Below are 22292 nucleotides of genomic sequence, written 5' to 3'. Positions count from 1 at the left end.
GAGATTGCAGAATCCCAGTTGATTGTGACGCCTTCCACATAGGACTGCCGTGATGACTTTTTATTGTTCAAAACCTGAAAAAGTATTGTAACGTAGTTCTGGCCCTCGTCTGCCACATCGAACTAGTGGTTTGGTTAAAGCCCTCCTGTATGACAGGAATTATTTTACTTTACATAACCTATTTTGTCACATGACAGTTCTGGGTTGGAATACCTTGGTTTTTTTAAAATTTCATCTTAAAAAAAGAAAAATTTCAAAGTGGTTTGACCCATCGTCGAACGGAGGTGGACGATCATTGTAAATAGAATGATTTATTTACCGATAGCAAGATATTCTATCAAAAAAATATTGTAAAGTTGTTCTGACCAGATCGATGAACGCCCTCCTGTATGGCAGGAATTACTTTACTTTACCGACTTACTTCCATTTGCTATTAGAATACGACAGTGTCAAGAACGCCCAAAGCGTCTTAAATTAAAATAATTTACTTTCAATATACAGTGCTTTTTTAATAGGCGTATAATATTCGCTAAAGACCATTCCCAGTGTATGTAGCCTTTTGTTTGATAATTGAAACAGGCGAAAATGATTTTTAATTCATGCTCAAGAAAATGTGGTTAAAAAGTGTGTTAAACGAAGATTTTTTACTCCTAAATTTTTTAAAAGTTAAATTATTTTGTTAGGAATGGCCTGTATTTATAGGCACGCAAGGCCTATTGATACAGGTTATTCCATTTGTCATATACATTCAGATTTCTTCGACAGTTAATAGGTTATACGAGGCCATCAGTAAAAACCATATAGCACATAGCCCAATAAAAGTGCACAATTTTTTCTACTGTATTTGAAATAAAGTTTAATAAATGTTAAAACTGAAAACTACGCACTCCCAAATTATATTTGAGACTAGAGTATCAAGGAGAGAACAAGTGGGCTTGATCATCATAGTTAGATATAGCGTGTACGATCGGATGGAAGAGAAAGAGGACAGCTTTTTTTTAGAAAATGCGAAAGTTTTTCTTACCTTCCACACCGAACAGCAGAACAATTAATCTATACACCAATTAATAATGATGATAACAACTGTAATCAGAGTGTTTGATTAAATTAAAATGAAAATATACAAACAATCTCATTTGACTTTGGGCCCATCAGTCAATTGATTTTTACAATTAAACGAAGATTTTTTAATCCTAAATTTTTTAAAAGTTAAATTATTCTGTTAGGAATGGCCTGTATTTATAGGCACGCAAGGCCTATTGATACAGGTTGTTCCATCTGACATACACATTCAGATTTCTTCGACAGTTAATTAGGTTTTACAGGCCATCACTAAAAATCCATATAGCGCATAGTCCAATAAAAGTACACAATTTTTCTACTGTTTTTGAAATAAACTTTAATAAACGTTAAAAATGATAACTCGGTTGAATATAACGTACCGAAATTGTTTTGGATTGATCGGGATTGCAGAATCCCAGTTGATTGTGACGCCTTCCACATGGACTGCGGCGATAATTTTTATTGCTCATAACGTGACTACTTTTCACCAAATTCTCGGTGTATTTATCCTATTTATTGATAATTGAAATAGGTGAAAATGTTTTTAGATTCATGCTTTTAGATGAACTATTGTTGTGATAACGCCCGATTCTTTGGAAAAATCTGCCCATTAATGTCACGGTGATGGACGTTTTCCCCTCACGTCTGTTGTACGCAATAGTATTTCATTAAATTTTTTAAAAGAAATATTGATCTATTCACAATAAAAAATGGAACTTAGGAGGGAGATATTAAGTTGTAAGTGACAATGCTTGACCCACAGCATTATACACCATTTGAAACATCCCATTTACAATCCTACTTGCAGGACTACAACGTAGAGTCCTTTGGGCATTCATAATGTCTTCCTTTATAGCCTATAGGCTTTAGCGTTACATCTCTAAAGCCTGTAGGCTTTAGAAAAAACAAAAATAAATGCGTCAAGAAATTCCCCCATAAAGAGTAAACCAATGCGACGCAAATATGTTAAGCTGTTTAGATGACGAGGGTTATAAATTTATGTAAGATTAGGCCGTACTTGTTTTAAGTACTTATTCGAAAAAATACTCAGGACGCCAGGGACGTTTCCATAGGTTTTGTGAATGGGTTTTATATATATATCCTGAACTACGTCAGAGGTAAATAATTGATCCCTCGAACCTTCAGTTACCAATTACCTTCCCGGCGATCATTTTGGAGGAATGACATTGCCCTCGTGGATATGGTAGTATTCGCAGGTACAAATTGCGACTAACTGGATATTAATTATTCATTCTACCGTACATTATAATTTTTGCTCCTTGTATTTTTTAAATAAAAAGAAAACAGCCTTAGTAAACTCGTTTCAAAGTGACGACCCCCGCTTGGAAAACAATCGCAAAAAAATCATATCAGTGCACTCCTGAACAAGAATTTATTTGTTCAACTAGGCAGAATCTTTTGTATTTTCATTTGTCGACGTAACGCAAGGCGAAAAAGAAAGCGGGCAAGGGGGAGCAAGCCATTACCTCAGAGAAAATTTAATCTCGTGAGTTTTATTCCGTTTGTGTTTCCTGTGCGATATGGAATTCCTTCAATTCCTGTGTACTATGACTGCGTTGCATTACAGGGAACGATGGGGACTACAAAGATGCTAAAACTCTGAGCAATTTCCCATTCTCCTTGTTACATAGAGCGAAGTGAAATATTAAAACGAGGACCTACCTCGAAAACCTGCATGTATTTTAATATTACGACAATAAAGGACTATCCCTCCTTGTACAGAGAACAAGCCTGTTTAAAAGGAGATGAATTACGCAAAAATCACGTTTTATTACTAGCAAAAACAAAAAATCTATATACATATACGAATTAGTGAGCGGCTTTAGGTCCTCGGTTATAGCCATAAAATAATTACAATAAAAGTACAATAAAAAATCAATTTTTAATTAAATCATATAAAAATAACCGTAAAAAGAGGATTTGGTTATAAGTTCTCAAGGGTATGGTATCGAGATCTTAATCATTCAGGATTGGTTTTCCTAGGCCTTTTTCTGGATATTAGTCGTTTTTTCTTGACACAATCAGACATTTATCATATGTTGATTGTCCCATTATTTTAAGGGGTATTTTACAGGAGCACGGCCTGTAAATACAGAAGGTCGTGTCTTAGCTTGCCTAGCTATTCTGGTCAAATTTGCCTCTAATTGACAATGTTTTCTGCGTACCCTTGTTCGTCCACAACCAATGACCATAAGGTGGGTGAATTTTATTTAGCACGGTTTGAATCTTGTTGAAGATCCTTTCTATTCCTTCATTATATTACTCAATTCAATCGATTTACATGAGGTGTTATCATCAGCTTCCTATATATCTACGAAGCCACAAAAAGTAATATCTTTATTGTACTTTTAATTTTCTAATTTATACGCAGCATTACGAAGGTTAACCATTGGTAGATTTGCTTTTTTTTATAAGCATATTGTGCTTAAGCAGTGGCATTTTTTAATGGATGCTCCTGAGGAATGCAATAGCTTAATTTTTTCTGTACACTCCCATATTATAGGGACATATGCTCTGGTGGTTTTAAACAACGATTTGATTGATATTATTTCATTACGCATTTTATGTACTGATTCTTAGGAGTGCTTTATTATTTATCGATACTAAGACATTAAATTATCTTAACAGGATTTAAGCTATGAGCGCGTAGATAGAAACATGAAAGCAAACGCTAGATCTAAGCAGAAAGTTATACTCTGACTGTGAAAGGGTTTAATATTTCCACAGTTTCACTTGATTACCTTTCGATTAGGCATCCTAGGAATATCTCGTCAATTCAACTGGTCGCCCAAAATACTTTTGAGTCCCTAAAGCTGATTTAATCGGAGTGCACAATAATTTAAATGGCCCAGCGAAGCGGTTACAGTCGAGGGGGGTTTTGATAAGACTGTTTTTGATGTTTCGTCAAAGGACCGGGGAGACTTGTTCTATTGGATTCCACAGAATTTGGCATCGGGTGTTGAAGGGACCCTTGGGATCCATCCACAGTTTTGTATTATTGCGTCAAGTAATTTAATTTCCCTGGCGTTATTGTAGGAATTTAAGCATAATTTGATTGTCACTTTTTTCTCTCTCCATTCTTTGGAAAGCTTTTATCCTTTTAGTTTAGCCCATTCTTTAACTAGTTTTTGGTTTTGAGAATCAGTACTTTTCAGATTATTTGTAGTTTGTCAATCCTCCCTATCACTTCTCTTTGAGTAGTTTCGAATTTGGAGTTTCCATACTCTTGATGATGAGAAGATTGTCAATGTATCTTAACTGTTTTAGAGGCAGGAAAGTTCAGTTTATTCCTAGATAAGTTAAGTATATAATGCTTCCGTTTCGGCTCCCTCCGTGTGATTTTTTCCTTTTGGTGTTTTTATATAGTTCCCACGAAAAAATGTGGATAAAGAAAAAGGCTTTTTTTAGTTTTGAACTAAATTATTTTAGTGAAGGGTTGTAGGTTCCAGAAAACAAGCTAACATCTAAAAGAATTCGTAATTTGGACGTTTCCAAATATTTTGATCCGCCTATCCCTGCTGTTTTGGCCTGTCGGGCGCGTTGCGGCTTATCCTGTTCTCCGGTCTGTTATATGCTCGTTATACTTTTACAAATTTGTTAGATGCAGTTTTATTTTTTAAATAAAGAGTCTTGTCACAGAAGCTGAGTTTTTTACTCGAGGTACGGTAGAATTAGATCTCCAGTGATTTAATATTTTTAAAGGTTAGCTTAGAGTAAAGCTTAATTAAAGCAATACATTTTTTAGCTCAGATCTCGCTTTTGGCTTAGATACGTTTCATTATGGGTATTTCAGTTGACGGTGATGCTATCATTTCGGCGGAACTATGCACGTTTCGGGCCTCCGGGATGTCCGTTCTGAAGAATATGTTGAATCTTCTGGTTCACCACTGACATTATTTTTTTATTATATTTTTTTTCACTTTCGACAATGCAATTCTCGCGACGCAGTCAGAAAGTGAAGCCGAAATTACAGTTAAACTGTTAAGGAAATGAGAAAAATAATTTAGAGGGTATACTCAACTCCTCGTTTTGAACCAACGATTTCTCCTCTAAACTGTTTTCACTCGTATGTCATCCTTACATTTTTAAAACGTTTACTACTAATACAACACTTTAAAATACTATTTCACAAAGGTTTAATTCCATAAAATAACCCAATTATATAGGAGGTTTAAAACCAATAGGACAAAGTTTAGGTAAATTTGAAAACGGAACATGTCAAACTATTGTGACGTATTTGCAATCCAATAAATGTATATACAATATAATACATGTTTACAATGTTATAAAAAATACGGGATAAATACGTGATGCCCATAGTTGGATAGTTACCGCGGCGTTGTGAACCTGTAGTTTGTTGGTTGGAAGATAGCAAACGATCAAACTACAAGTTTATTTCTCATTGACCTTCAAATTGTTTTGTCGTACACATGTCACAACTTTAATATAAATAAATAAATTTAAAAAAAGAAGAATCATGCTTAAGAAGCGATTCTCAAAAATAGAAATAGCCAATTAGGTACTAAGGAATGTCAATGGTCTGCAAGGATGCCATCGTGATTTAAATAAAATAGTACAATTTAATTATGTGTACAAGAGATTACAAGAGATTGCAAAAGTTTTAATGAAGTAATTTACTGAAGTAAATATTAATGTGAATTCAAAGTGTTAAGTTAAACCTCACTAATTTGTCCATTGTTGATAACTTCGAGTTGATTATTAGTTGAGTACCTAAATTGCAGACTATTCCGGCTGTTAGTTTTGTGCCTTGGGCGACACCCCGGGTTGAACCTACCTTCAGCCTAGACAAATTTATATAATTAAAGGGGGCAGTTCATAACAAAGGTTAAATTTTCAGTGCGTTGGGCGTTATTTAACTGAAAACGACAAGCAATATCTGTAACGGCGGCGTCTCTAATTAAACATAATATATGGTTATTCCCTTAAATGGTAGTCAGTAATAATTTTCCTTGAGCATAAGTTAGTCTGTGACTAATTGGTGTAATTTCAGGGGCAACTGTTATATCTGAAGGGGTGGTTTGTGGTATTCCTAAGGGCCGGTTATGCAAATTCAAGGTTAGAACATATTTGTTAACCAGTTCCTTTATGATATGACCCGTATTGATTAAAGACAGCTATAGGCTTTCAAATTGACTCAAATAATCAAATATATTTTTTTACTCTTTGAGTTGCTTTATCGAAAGATAAAGGGTAGTTTTTTTAACGATTGAATTTTTCTTCCTTCATAGTAGGAACTATTAAAAAAAAAAAATCGCGATTTTTATAGACGAGAGTGGCCACAGTCCCAATTTTACAAAATATTCTTTACAAGACTCAAGAGAATTTGCTCCGGCTATAACACTCGTTGTACGTTTTGTAATGCAAATTTACTCGAATGGATGAGTAACTACTCCAAAACAAAATACAGCAACTACCAATGGAAATAATTATACAAAATGGAGCATAGATTTGGATAGTTCAGTAGCCAGTTTGGTCAGGTTGTAGGAATAGTAAAACCTAGGAAAGTATTGGCTATGCTAGTAAACTATCTACATTTATGTTGCTGGTATTGACAAAAAAACAGAAGTCTTATAGTCTAGACATGCGGAGGGCTGGCGATGACCTCAGCTGTTTGTCGGCCCATAAACCTTCCACTTTATACTATATATAGTCTAGAACACTTGAGTGTCAGGCCGAAATCACCATGTTTTCATTTGATTTTAGCTATGTTCAATTTTCACTAATAAATCATTTGAATTAGCAAAAAAGTTCACGAGCATCATCAGATAAAAGTGATGGCAGGCGGTAGGTCGTTTATGAACAATAGAAAGATCATATTGCCTAAAATGGATAGCTTGCGGTACTTTGCGAAAAAGTGATTTTTTCGTTCTGAACAGAGCTCGTTTACTGGTGATGGCGATAGTTTTCAGCCATTAAGGGAACTATATAGATTTGTGTGGCATTTTACTTATTTGTTCATTGTATTACAATCACCCCAACTCTTTATCGATGACAAAGAGTTAGGCTTGATTGTTGGAACACTGAGTGTGCAGGGAGGGTGCAGCTTTGGCCTCCCCATCCACAAAATATCTTTTAACGTCGAATATCTCATGTCCTTCGACATCTCCTCGCAAGTGGTAATTTTGAGAATGTTCAGCCCACAGCTTTTATTCACCCACCACACTGGCAGCTTATAATATAACCTCATAGTCGTTATAAACCGTATTCTTTTTGCGTTCTGTGGGTTCTATTCCGGCCTATTATTTATTAGAACTGAACAAAACATTTTATTAAGGATGCAAAAAAAAATCATGGCTACAGTGGGTGGGTATCGACATGTTACTAAAGATCCAGAATAAACTGTTGAAGGCAATTAGTTAGACCGAAAGCTCGACAAAGAATTGAGTGCTCTACGGTTGTCTCCGATTCTTTTTCAATCAACATTAGAAGGCTGATCACAAAATAACTGCATACAAGTAACTGCCTGAATTCACGTGGTCGGCCGATTTTCTCTCCCGAGAGGTTTCGATGAACCCGCGACTGTCCATCTTTTTGGGGCGCCCTCTTTCGCGCTATCGCAACTTTTAAAAAACTCCAATATATATTATACATGTTATAACATAATGTCTGTTTTATACATATTTTTTAATTATTTATTTCAGTAAATTCCAATACGTTTATATACAGTTAGCTACACCTACATTTAGCTGTGCCTTTTATACCAAATGTACCAAAACATTTCCCTATTAATTCAATGGTTAATGACTAATGTTTTTCAGAGTTGGTACAGTTTATGAAGTCATTGGAAATTATACATTATTCAATCACCATAGCACTTTTGTCTAGAAGCTTCAAACTTCTTGATGCGTCGGACAAGAGTAGCCATTTCCATCATCACAAACTGGCTCCTGATTTGAACTCAAGGAAACAGTCGGTTGCATATAGAAATAACAGGAAGGTTGATTTGTTGAAAGCAAGCACAAATAAAAATATTATCTAATTGAAATATACTTTTATACTAAACATTTGTTACGTTTCTTTCCTCTAGAGTTATACTTGCTGTCTCCTGCTGCCGTTGCTTCACGCCGGATGCCGGAAGAACCAGACGAACCCTGGCATCGACGTGTCAGGGAGTGCGCCAAACCTTCCATCCATACAGAGGCGTAAATGTTTGAAACGGCTAGTATACGTAGTAATGCTGAAGAAGAGACCCAGGCTTGGTGGAGGGAGTGACCGATGAGAGTTGAGACCACTGTGGCGGTGTTGAGTGTTCACTGTTCAGTTCGCTTCCAACTCGACTCGTCGTTTTTTGCGGCGATTCCTCACCTTTGGCAATTAGGAATACTGGGACATTAAACACACCAGGACACCAGGTAACTGTTTACTCTGAATAGAATAGACTTTCGAAAGCTTTTGAGTTTTCCATTTTATTTTCTTAGGAGTGGATAGTAGTTTCCAGCAATTGTTTCACTTTACATAATTTAAATAATTATTCTTCTTTAGCCTTCTACAAAATAGTACAAGTCTAATAGTACTAGTTTTTTACAAAATAGTCCTGACGTTTACTTCTATGACTCATTATGAATTTCATGAAATTCTATGGCGTTTTTCATCGGTTCACTTGAGTGACTTCAATGCTGAAAAAAGAATAGATAACTTACATAAAGCCAGTGAACCCGAATTTGCCGTAATTAAATTTCAAAAAGTAACAATATTGACTGATTTTCAAATATTTCTGCTTACGATGTATAATTTTCCATCGTGTATAAACAATCGTCATGATAGATCTTGCATTTTCGTCAGGCTAAATTTTGTGCGGTTGAATGTTGGTGACCTTCAGGGGTCAGTTTGGCGTCACGGTCTTAGCCGTCCTCCTGATGGGATTTTCACAAGAAATGCATATATTACGGAAAGGTCAGACCGTTATAACAGGACCTGGTTCGTATGCTCGTCTAACAAATCAAAAGTTGGGCCTAACGCAGGGAGTTTTCAAGAAAAATCTTCATGTCTAGCGAGTAAAGTACAAAGTAATTTTTTTTTAAAAGAGAGTGAACAATAAAACATTCATCGGCTTTTATTGTGACGTAAATAAGAACCGTGATAAATTGAAATAATTAATTCCAATTAACGTGACATTGCTTGCTGTAGATAGACTTTTAAATTATACACGAGACCGATTATTGTACAAGCGATTTAGCATTGATAATTTATAATTATACATCTCTCGCCTGAACGATAAGTAAATAAATTTCAGTTTTTTAAAAAGCCGAATGACTCCCGACCTCGGGTAAGTGCTCCCCCCATAAATCAGGGAACCAATACGTATCTGTTTGTCAAGCTCATGGACTATTATCAGATCTTGCTATGTTTACAAATTGCAGTATCCTGTATAAAAGTCTATTTTTGTTCAGCTTTCAAAACTTTTACATACTAAAAATTCTTTTTGGGTGTGGCGAAAACCTTATTGACCATGATCACTGTCCATACAGGATAGACCCAAACTTTGTGACTGTATTTTACAATAATTGGCTTAGGTGTTCACGAGTATACCCAATACACCCAATATACACGGTCATAAATGAAAAGCATGTTTTTCTCCACATTTCTCTATATATCTCAGAAACTATTTACTTTTTATAAAAACGTGACGAAATAAATGCTATAGAAAATTAAATTTCCTTTTAAAATAAATTTACGTAAAACTTTCTAGGCCTGAGTTAGGCAGTTGAGATAAACAGTTTTAAATAATAATATCAGTAGTGATTATTCTTGATTTTCTACTCAGCTGATGCTTAGGGAAATTCAATTGTAATAAAATATTTTGCCAAAACAATAAATAAAATATAAAAATAATAAAAAACAATAAATAGGAAACTTTCTAGGATTAGAACTATCTATCCAACAAATTTAAATCATTCCAAACTAAAATTAAAAACACAAAATGAAAATAAATCCCATTTGAACCATAATTAATAACATTATATCCACAGTGATTATATTAATTAGGTTTTCAACTCTACCAAAAAGATTTTTTATGGGATTGGCTGGGCCCGATTGTCCTCCAGTTGTTTATCATCCCCCAAGCCAAACTGATTTCCAAATGGAGAAAACAGCGAGGCATGACATACATATCCGGATTTGCCTACAATTTGTACACAAGTGAGCAGGAGCACAACATAACCGAGGAGCCAATAATATCAAATTAGGACTAAAGATGTCATGGCTTGTGTAACCTTGAAGAAATGATCACATTTTCTAATAGATAATTCATTAAGGCTTTAATCTTCAAGGGACAGGCCGGGGATTGACCTCCACCCGCTCACTCTCTCGAACAGACCAAGGACTGATGGAACCTCGACCCTCTCACTCTCTCACTCTCTCACTCTCTCACTCTCTCACTCTCTCACTCTCTCACTCTCTCACTCTCTCTCTCTCTCTCTCTCTCTCTCTTCCTTTCTCTTTTTTCTCTCTCTCTATCCTCCTCTTTCTCTCTTTTTCTTCTCTCTCTATCCTCCTCTCTCTCTTTCTCTTCTCTCACCCCCTCCCCTCTACAAATACAAGATATTTAGAAAATGCTGCCAGACCTTACTGATAATAATAAATCAATGAACTTCGTGAGCTAACATAAAGATCTGATGACACAGGGACATTTTTAGATTCATGAATTTGGGTCTTGTGTTCTCCCTTTTTATGAAGTCGACCTTTTTAACAAGTATACCTGTTTCCTCGTTGCCTAAAAGTTCCCCCATGACCAACTCCTCTCCCCTTCAACCAGTGCCAGCGTCTGGTCATTTTTCTTAACCGGTATCCGACGAGGTACAATGATGTTCATAGTGCTAATGTGTATTATTTTCCTTGCTTGCTCCAGAAACACAATTTTTAATGTATAATAACCCTTAAAAAAAAATCATTTCCATAAATACTTTTTGAGCATATAAATCTTTATAATTTTGCTTGGCTTTTAATTTTCTTATAATTAAACTGAGCGTATAAGGTTGGTAAGCTCTGGTACGCGACTTCTGATTCTGACTTTTGAGCTAATACCAGATGCTCAATGGGGTTGAGGACAAAACTATCAACCGACCATTAAATATTTTTAGTTTTGCCAATCTCACTCAGTGTGTTCTTGCATTGTTTCTTGCAAGGATAAAAATTCCAATCAAAAAGTGCTACTTACGTGATTTTGTAGGACTTCTTCTACATTTCTATCTCGATGTGATTTATAGCAACCTTAATATTATAATTGCTTACAAAAAAATCAGGCAAACTATCCTAATTTATGATTTTTATGTACAATTACACTATCTACAATCAACCAGAGGCGAGGAATAACATGTAGGATTAAAGTGAAATTCCTCACCATGATGAGACCGACAAAAGAAAAATCTTCCTACTTTCATCGCTTGCGCATGAACATTTTCAATTCATTCAAAGTTCGACGAGAAAAAGATTAAACTTGAATTTTTCTTTTTTTTTTAAAAGTATTTTCAATAATCATTTTCATCGTTAAAAAAATAACAGTTGAACGTACAAGTTTTACTCGCGTCCACAGAAAAATGGCGAATCTATCGACAAATTTGTTTAAGGTTATGCGCGCACATGTGATTTTAAAACTCCCCGATTTGCGACAATCTGTAATTGTATAAATCTAACTGTCTCTGACCTATTCAGAGAGAAAATGCTAGACTGAAAAACTGGTCAACATAATTATTGAGAGCGAAAGGGAAATATAGAAAAAATAAGAAAAATCTTGAGCTTTCCTAAGCGTAAATATAAGAGCCACGTGTCCCCAAATGCTGGGAAGGCATGCATGCCATGGGATAAGCACAAAAAACCTACTCGCTACCTTAACATACATATATTATACCCATATTTATGGTTGGGTGTCTGACTCATATTTGCCACGCTAGCAGTCCTGGGTTCGAATCCAAGCTTAGCCAATTGGTTTTTAATTGTGAATTATGGAGAAAGTATGGTAAAGTGGTTTGACCCCCTTGTCTACGATAGACAATGTATAGTTGCACGTTAGCCTTCCTTTAATACAGGTATACTTTACACAGAAAGTTCTACACTTCAAAAGCAGATTAAAAATAAATGTTGAATTACTAAAAATTAATAATTTTGTGTCATGTTGTATATCACAAACACAATATCTCAAAAGTTATTTTTATGTATTATATGTAGTATTACTTATTGTGTACAAGATTCAAGTAATACAGATAGCTTTGTTCTTTCATTTTAGTGACAATCATAACTTCATGGTTTGTTTTTTATTGTTAAAGGATGCAAAAATGGAAGACAGTATTTGTGACAGGAGGAGCTGGTTACATAGGAAGTCACTGCATCGTGGAATTGCTCGAAGCTGGCTACAATGTTGTTGCCGTCGACAACTTTTCAAATTCAGTTTGTGAAAATGGAGAAGCCATCAGTTTAAAGAGAGTCGAGTCCATTACAGGAAAGCCAGTGAAATTTTATAAATGCGATTTACTGGATAAAGAAAAATTAAACAGCATTTTTCAGAAGGTGATTGATTACCAATTGAACATATCAGTTGCTTACATTAGTAGAATGATAATTTTCACGTTTCAGTACAAAATTGACTGTGTAATTCATTTTGCTGCAATCAAGGCTGTTGGAGAGTCGATGCAACAACCTTTTATGTATTATAAAAACAATCTTATTGCAACGATCAATTTGCTTGAGGTACATATGTTTAAATTACTTTTTTAAACCTGTCAAAATTTCAATTTATTTGGTTTTAATACTAATGAATAAGAATGTATTAAGGGTAGAAGTTAGTTTTTAAGAATGTTTTGTGAAAATTGAGGCTTTATTGTGCAAAAATCGTATTAGCTGATTGCTCAAAGATTTGTCCATCAGCTAGCCACAACAGTTTGTGACAAGGAGGTCATTCACAACACTTCTTGATCTCTTTTGTGTCTTTCAGCCTTTTCCTATCTGCTGACACTGAGATTGGTATCCTTGAATGACACCAATAATATTTTTAACGCCAATGTGTCACTGTCAAAATCTGTTTAATATCACTTGTGCAGTAATAGAACAGTTTGTTAATTCAGTGGTGCCCTGAATTTGGTCGCCTCAAGTGCCACATATACTCTCCCTGTATCATTGAAATATTTTTGACAATGACGAATAATGAGCGAACACGATTGGCAAAGTAGCCACTTTGTTTCCAGATATAGGGAGATGATTCTGATTCATGCTAGCTTGTATGACTCGTTATTTATTATTCATCCCAGTCAACTTTCACATTCATGTCAACCGTTTAGCCACAATATCAGTTTTTTCTTCTTTTTTTTCTCATTTTATTTATCATGCATCATAAATTATGTCAAAAACTATGAAAGGCATAATACGATTACTTCGAGGTCTTGTTGGATTATCTTAACAATAATAATTTATGAATAATTATTTTGACATGTTCCACTCACTATTCTTTTCACAACCATATGGACTGTTAGGGCGAATATGACTTTTTTCACTACCTCAACAGTCCACGATTGGTTTTGCTTTGTATACCTTAGAGTCTCTGTATTGTGTTTTGTGACGATGAGGCCGTTCGCATCCCTTCTTGACCTAAGTTTTGTGTTTTAATTTTTCTTCCTAACAGCTGACTTTGAGATTGATATCCCTGAATGCCACGGATCATGTTTTTAATGACAGAATCTGTTCAATATACCTTGTGCCATAAGAGAAATATCTGTTAATTGAGTGATGCCCTAAATTTAGTCGCCTCGAGTGCCACATAGTCTCCGTGTATCATTGAAATATTTTTGACAATGATGAATAATGAGCGAACGCGAACGGTGTTGTAACCCAATGACTTTGTTTCCTCATACAGAGAGATCCTGATTCATGATAGCTTAAATGATTTGTTATTGCTCAGCATTCCAATGAACATTATCATCAATGTCAATTTTTTTTAAACATGCATCAGAAATTATGTCAAAGACATAGAAAGGCATAATACGATGACTTCAAGATCTTGTAGGATCATCTCATTGTTCTCAAGCATTCAATGAGAAATGCGACAGAAAAAGTTTGTAAACAATATTTTCCACATACTCCACACCCTATTCTTTTCACAGCCATGTGGACTGTTCAGGGCCAATATAACTTTTCGCTACCTCAACAGTCCATGATTGGTGTTGCTTTGCATATCTTAGACTCTCTATTGTGTTTCGTGGTGATGAGGCCGTTCCGCCTTCTTGATCTAAGTTTTGGTCTTCTGTTTTTTTTCTAGTAGTTGTAACTTTTTTTCATGTGTCATGCATTAGAAATTATGTCAAAGGCATAATACGATGACATCAAGATCATCTTAAGGCATTCAAGGTACTCGGCTTATTATCTTGTAGGACGATCTCAACGAATCTTAAGTATTCAATGAGAAACACAGCCCATAAAAGATTATAAATACTTTTTTTCACATGCTCCACCTACTATTTTTTTCATTTATCATGCATCAGAAATTATTTCAAAGCCTTAGAAAGGCATAATATGATGACTTCAACATCTTGTAAGGATCATCTCAATGATCTTAAGTATTCAGTAAGAAATGCAGTCCAAAAAATTTATAAATACATTATTTTCGCTTCGAGTATCACGTAGTGTCCCTGTGTCATTGAAATATTTTTGACAATAATGCATAATGAGCGAACACGATTGGCGATGTAACCCAATGACTTTGTTCCCACGTACAGAGAGATGATTCAGATTCATGATAGCTTATATGATTCGTTATTGTTCTTCCCAAACAACTTTCACATCCATGTCTACTGTTTAGCCCCAATATGATTTTTTTTAAATTTATTTATCATGCATAAGACATTTTGTCAAAGACTATGAAAGGCAAAATACGATGACTTCAAGATCTTGTAGTACTTTTTTTAAAAATATTTATCATGCATCAGAAATTATGTCGAAGACTATGAAAGGCATAATACGATTACTTCAAAATCTAGTAGGAGTTTTTTAAATTTATTTATCATGCATTATAAATGATGTCAAAAACTAAGAAAGGCATATACAATGACTTCAAGATCTTGTAGGATCATCTCAATGATCTCAAGCATTCAATGAGAAATGCCGCAGAAAAAGTTTATAAATACATTATTTTCCACATGCTCCACTCCCTATTCTTTTCACAGCCATGTGGACTGTTCAGGACCAATATAACTTTTCGCTACCTCAACAGTCCACAATGGGTGTTGTTGATTTGCATATGTTAGATTCTCTATATTGTGTTTTGTGATGTTGAGGCAGTTCACCTCCCTCCTTGATCTAAATTTTGTTTCTTAAAGTTTTTTCTTAACAGTTGACTCTGAGATATTTCTTATTGAGCGAACACGATTGGCGATATAGCCCAATGACTTTGTTTCCATGTACAGAGAGATGATTCAGATTCATGATGCTTATATGATTTGTTATTGCCCATCTCAGTCAACTTTCACATCCATATCAACTGTTTAGTCACAATATGAGTTTTTTTAAAAATTTATCTATCATGCATAAGACATTAGGTCAAAGACTATGAAAGGCTAAAATACTATGACTACAAGATCTTGTAGTAATTATTTATTTATTTATCATGCATCAGAAATTATGTCAAAGACTATGAAAGGCATAATAAGATTAGTTCAAGATCTTGTAGGAGTTTTTTTATAATTCATGCATCAGAAATTATGCCGAGACTAAGAATGGGATAATATGATTACTTCATGATCACTAGGATCTTCTCGTAAATCTGACCCATTGGTTGGCTTATTATCTTGTTAGGAGCATCTCGATTATCTTAAGTATGCCATGAGGAATGGAACCCATAAAATTTATAAAAATGTTGTTTTCCCACATGCTTCACTCCCTATTATTTTGACAGCCATAAGGACTGTTAAGGGCTAAAAGACTTTTTTCGCTACCTCAACAGTTCACAGTGGATGTTGCTTTGCATATGTTACTCTCTATAATGGGTTTTGTGTTGATGAGGCAGTTCACATCCCTTCTTGATCTATGTTTTGTATATTAACAGTTGTCTGAGATTGTTATCTTGTTGAGTGAACACGATTGGCGATGTAGCTCAATGACTTTGTTTCCACATTCAGAGATAGCTTATATGATTCATTATTGCTCATCCCAATCAACTTTTACATCCATGTCAACTGTATAGTTGCAATATGATTTTTTTAAAAAATTTATCTATCATGCATGAGACATTATGTGAAAGGCTATGAAAGGCAAAATACAATGACTTCAAGATCTTGTAGTACTTTATATTTATTTACCATGCATCAGAAATTATGTGAAAGACTAATTAAATCAAATAGCACGACTTCAAGATCTTGTAGTAAGTTTTTTAAATTTATCATGCATCAGAAATTGTGTCAATGACTAAGAAAGGCATAATAATATGACTTAATAATGATCATGTAGGATCATCTCGATTATCACAAGCATTCCATGAGAAATGCAGCAGAAAAAGTTTACAAATACATCATTTTCCACTTGCTCCACTCCCTATTCTTTTCACAGCCATATGGACTTATAAGGGCCAATAGGACTTTTTTCACTACCTCAACAGTCCACACAATATGTGTTGCTTTGCATATGTTAGACTCTCTATATTGTGTTTTGTGATGATGAGGTAGTTTACATCCCTTCTTGATCTAAGTTTTGTATCTTAATGTTTTTTCTTAACAGTTGTCTCTGAGATTGTTATCTTATTGAGCGAACACGATTGGCGATGTAGCTCAATGACTTTGTTTCCACATACAGAGAGATGATTCTGATTCATGATAGCTTATATGATTCATTATTGTTCATCCCAATCAACTTTCACATCCATGTCTACTGTTTAGCCCCAATATGATTTTTTTAAAATTTATTTATCATGCATAAGACATTTTGTCAAAGACTATGAAAGGCAAAATACGATGACTTCAAGATCTTGTAGTACTTGGATATTTATTTACCATGCATAAGAAATTATGTGAAAGACTAATTAAATCAAATAGCACGACTTCAAGATCTTGTAGTTAGTTTTTTAAAATTTATCATGCATCATACATCATTTTCCACTTGCTCCACTCCCTATTCTTTTCACAGCCATATGGACTTTTAAGGGCCAATATAACTTTTCGCTACCTCAACAGTCCACACAATATGTGTTGCTTTGCATATGTTAGACTCTCTATATTGTGTTTTGTGATGATGAGGTAGTTCACATCCCTCCTTGATCTAAATTTTGTTTCTCAATGTTTTTTCTTAACAGTTGACTCTGAGAATGTTATCCTTGAATGCCACCGATCATAACTTGAATGGAAAATCTGTTGACTATCACTTGTGCATTAATAGAAAGGTTTGTTAATTCAGTGATGCCCTGAATTTTGTTGCCTCGAATGCCACATAGTCTCCCTCTGTCTTCGATATATCTTTGACAATGATGAATAATCAGCCAATGCGATTGGTGATGTAGCCCAATGACTTTGTTTCCTCATACAGACAGACTATTCTGCTGTTTTATGAGATGTTACAACACTCGCTAATGCAGAAACAAATCAACTTTTATTCCATGTGGACTGTTATGTGCTCATGGATCTTATTGGAATCTATTATTCATCAGAAATTATTTCATAGTCTAAGAAAAGCATAATGTAATAACTTCATGATCTTTTATCCTAACCAATTTGCTTTTCATGTACAGAGTGACGATTCTGACTGATTGATGACAGCTTAAAGAACTCATGAAACAAACAAAACAGAATAAATAAAATAGAGATATAGCTCTCTATGGGTAACAGATATTATAAACCTACTGGAAATAACATTTAAATGATCCAAGAAAGACTTTGATCATTCATTTGTTGGTAACAGTCATTAATGAAATGACCCGTCAATATCAACATGTGTAGGTGTTTGTACATTTTGATGGGGAATGTATGAATAATTTATTGTCTTCTTTCTACATGTTTCAGCTACATGTGAAACACCAATTTTGAAGACTGAATAATTTACAAGTGGACAAATGTTTTAACGTTATTTTAATATTAATACATTTGACCATGTTATTTATGTCCTGTAAATTCAGATTATTACAAACAATTTTAACATAAGTACTTGTTGTATACTTGTTACAATGTAAAAACTGTTAACTTTCCTCTAAGGTCATGGAGAAAGCAGGATGCCACCAGTTGGTATTTTCAAGTTCCTGCACTGTTTATGGAAATCCTGAGTACCTGCCAATCACAGAAGAACACCCTACTGGGAAGATCACAAATGTTTACGGAAGGACAAAATATTTCATAGAGGAAATGTTAAAAGATGTTTCTATGGCAGAGCCTGTAAGGAAAAATTTTATTCAGCATTAGTTGATTTGAACCAACTATAATGTTTAAATTGGTAATTCAAAAACATTTTCATTACAGAAATGGAATATAATTCTTTTAAGGTATTTTAATCCAGTCGGTGCCCATCCGTCTGGTATGATAGGGGAAGATCCAACCAAACCTTTCACAAACTTGATGCCCTACATGGCACAAGTGGCCAATGGGGAAAAAGAAATTCTTACAATATTTGGCGGGGATTATGACACTCCAGATGGCACAGGTTGGTGTAAATCTCATCGAAATTGTCTCAAATTGACATTTAATTTTGCCCCAGGCGTGCGGGATTACATACATGTAATGGATTTGGCATCGGGACACGTTGCCGCTCTTGTCAAATTACAAAATGAACAAGTCAGAATAAAGGTATTGCAAAAGAACTTGTGGATAAATTAAAATATATGTAAATATTTTAATTTATTCATGTATACATCCAATTAATATATTTTATCCTTTTATAGACTTTTAATCTCGGCACTGGACAGGGGTTTTCCGTTTTACAGCTGATCAATACATTTCAGTCTGTCACAAAAACAAGAATACAGTATAAAATTGAAGATAGAAGACAAGGTGATATTGTGAACATTTATGCAGATGCAACCCTAGCAAAAGAAGAGCTTAACTGGGAGACACGTTATTCAATTGAAGAGATGTGTAAGTGGTCTAATATGTCCAAATTAATTTACCAGAAACTTTATTTATTTTATATTGATAATATTTATGATAATATTTTATAATGATCAACCTATTTCTTCTTCTCAATTCCATTGACTTAAACAAAGAGAAACATTGCAACAGACAAAGAACAAATTATAAACAAAAACATTTTTGCTTCATTCATCTTCCCGTTCTTCATGAGTATCCCATAAATTGCTCATGTTTATAACGTATAACGTGTTTATTGTCATATAATGTTATTTATATGTTAAACTGATCATGTACTGATCAGTTTAACATGTAAACAGACCTTTTCACAACCAACATCCACCAAATTACCATATTTTAAGAATTAACATTGAGTATTATAAAAATGTTTATTCTGTTGGAATATTAAAATTAAAACTATTATGTCCAACAGGTGCTCATTTCTGGAAATGGAAGACACTAAATCCAAAAGGTTATTTACACGATTCTACTGGGCCACGTCCTACAAATGGGCTGTCAAATTCTATCCCAAATGTTAATGGTCACCAACAAAATGGATTATTGTTTGTATAGAAACCATATAAAGCCTGAACAGTGGTAAATGTTATTATTTTGCATGATAATTATAAAAAACATAAGTTATCATTGTATTTAAAATAAATTATTTATATTTCTTTTATCGTTGTGTACTCAGTTGTACTCCTTTGGTAATGGATCAGAATTAGAATCATCTACTCAAAGGTACTGATACCTTTCTATGCTCTCTGCAACTTTTAAGGACTTTAAAAGAGGTGGCTATTTTTTGGAGTGGTTCATCGTCTCAGCCCCAGCTGAACTCTGTTACACAGGGCGTGACCAGGGTGGTCCATGGGGAGGTGTTCGGTAGGGATCCGTGGGAGAGGTGATTCTTGTGCTTTATATTTTCTAGCCCTTTTTCCTCATTATGCTGAATTTATACACTCTTTTGTCACGATAAACCTTCTTTTACCATTGAAGGCATGGTGCTGCACTTGTACACTTCTGGGTTATAGTCCTAGCTTTTCTTGCCAACTCTTTATATTTAGTTTGTCGACCATCAGGCTTAGTTTAACCGAACCGTACCATTCATTAACCTAGCTCCACCATTGTTGTACCCAAATGCTCGAGTCCAGCTTTTGTGCCCAAATTGACTATGATAACAAGGAATGCTAGCCTGCTCGGGCCCAGGTGAAAGTCCATCGAACAGGACACCCAGAGGTATGCGAACCTTTGGGGTACCCCTCAATGAATGGATTTTTGCATAAGCTTTTTGTATGTCGAAGAATATTTTCAGGGAGTATTTGTGGCAGGTGCTGTTGTACTTTTGTATAATCATCGCATGTGTGGTTAAGCAGCCTGCTTGTGCCCGACTGCCATGGGTGCAAGCTTCCTTGGTCAGTGCTTTTCATCCTATTGTATAGAATCATTCCAACACTTTTGCAGCAGCGATATCAGTCGATAAGAACTCTAGGGAGCTCCGGTGGAGAGTCCTACCCAGACTGTGTCTGTTAGATCTTTGGGCTAATGTCAATTGGTGTCAATTCTGAAAACAACTGCAATTCTTTTTTCTGGATTTTTGTGGCACCCTAGAGTTTCTATCAATTAAGTGGTTCTTCATAGTTGAAGAGATAGTAATATAGAGGTGGTGGTTACTTCCTCATCTGTGTATATATATTTTGTGTACATGGTTTCTCATATGCCAGTGCCCTATCAACACTTACCCTGGTTAACTATGGCAATGTGTTTGCTAGAGTTGATGAGGGCTCTTCAACCTTGAGTTTACTGGGCACCTTCAGAATTCGTCAATTTCACCTCTTATGCGTTCTTATACCATACGTGTTCTTGCAAATGGGCCTTAGCAGCTAAGAAAAATTTATTGAATTGAACAATTCAAACATTCACTAAGTTGTTTAGATATAATGTTTAATTACTCTTACAATTGCGTGTTACAATTTCGCAAGTTCGTCTGTTTCTGGTGAGCTTTGTTGGCTACAATTTTTTTTATAAGAAGATCTATTACCTGAGTTTTACTTATGTATATTGTAGGGAATTTTGGTTTAACTTCTTTATAAGCTCCAAGCTCTGACTAATTGTTTAGTTTTTAACCAACTCAATTTATGAATCCTTTTCTGGTATGTAAACATTAATGGCAAGAATTATCTGTCATGTGGTTTATTTACTTAAGCAGGAATATATATATCAAATATTTAGTTATGTTTCACATACTGGTTTAATTTTGAGTTTAGATCCATGAGTTTGCCTTTCCTTTTCCCGGGTCTTCTTGGTACCTTTGGTTATGTCTCTTTTGAATGGTTGCTTCCTTCTTATTACATAAACTACAATTGTTGAATAGATGCATGTTGTGTAGGTGTTTTCCGAGATGCCAATGACATGTGTAGAGCCTTATCTCATCCCGGTCTTTTACCCTTGTTAGCTCTAGTAATGTGTTTTGCTAGATTTGACAAGGGTTCTTTAATCATGTGTTTACTGGCAGGCATTTAAAGTTATTCAATTTATCCTTTTGCATTGTGTGGACCCATCCTGAGAAATAGGATGATACGTTGTCCCAAATATAATTTCTGTGCCTTTAATTGATCTAGATTCCCCTCTGGCCAGTTTGTCTGCTTAATTATTACTTAAAATTCATTTGTGCCATGACTGACATTGTTACGCTGTTAATACCCAGGTTTTGAAGATTTTGAATGTGAAATTTTTACGTACTCTTGTTTTTAGAGCTGCTTGGCTGTCTGATGTTATGAGGATTTTTCTTGCATCCTCATTTAAGAGTTTCTATTGTTCAAGCAAAAATACAAATAGCATGTATTTTCACCATGAAAGAGGTGTACTTCCCTAATTAATTAGATTGCTCATATTTTAGGTTTGCATATTACACTTGTCTACCATGTGATCATTTGATGTTTTCCTTCCTCTTTGTAGTCTAAGACATTTAGTATGTTTCAAAGGATATTTCCAGGGACTGTCATGGTGTCTGACTTTAATTTTTATACATGTATGCACAAAATTATATGTTAATAAATTTTTAATCGTATTATTTATAATTCATTTCCGGAGTCTGTATGATCTTTTCCTAGCTTCTTGTGTAGATGTTTGCAAAGGAGAACGTTTAATAGTATTTCCAAGGCAGCTAAT

The 22292-nt window shown here is 34.7% G+C and overlaps 1 protein-coding gene across 2 annotated transcripts in view; it reads left to right on the top strand.

Moving 5' to 3' along the window:
- The window catches only part of LOC106672728 (UDP-glucose 4-epimerase-like), a 28282-nt gene extending 8481 nt beyond the window's left edge, over positions 1–19801 (top strand). The window contains exons 2-10 of one of the 2 annotated variants that reach the window (XM_014404378.2): positions 7863–8041; positions 8132–8456; positions 12366–12606; positions 12673–12786; positions 18261–18437; positions 18522–18702; positions 18757–18845; positions 18941–19133; positions 19558–19801. In XM_014404378.2, the coding sequence (XP_014259864.1) occupies positions 12367–12606; positions 12673–12786; positions 18261–18437; positions 18522–18702; positions 18757–18845; positions 18941–19133; positions 19558–19697 (1134 nt within the window). In that variant the 5' untranslated portion in view covers positions 7863–8041; positions 8132–8456; position 12366 and the 3' untranslated portion in view covers positions 19698–19801. Of the gene's footprint in view, positions 1–7862; positions 8042–8115; positions 8457–12365; positions 12607–12672; positions 12787–18260; positions 18438–18521; positions 18703–18756; positions 18846–18940; positions 19134–19557 lie in introns of those variants that run through there. The other variant, XM_024229049.1, reaches the window with a different exon arrangement.
- The last annotated feature ends 2491 nt before the right edge of the window (positions 19802–22292 follow it).

Source organism: Cimex lectularius, unplaced genomic scaffold (genome assembly GCF_000648675.2).
Source record: "Cimex lectularius strain Harlan isolate CLEC.00 unplaced genomic scaffold, Clec_2.1 scaffold370, whole genome shotgun sequence".
NCBI lineage: Eukaryota > Metazoa > Arthropoda > Insecta > Hemiptera > Cimicidae > Cimex > Cimex lectularius.
Note: the sequence above shows the minus strand (reverse complement) of the source record. Positions and strands in the feature narration are given on the sequence as shown.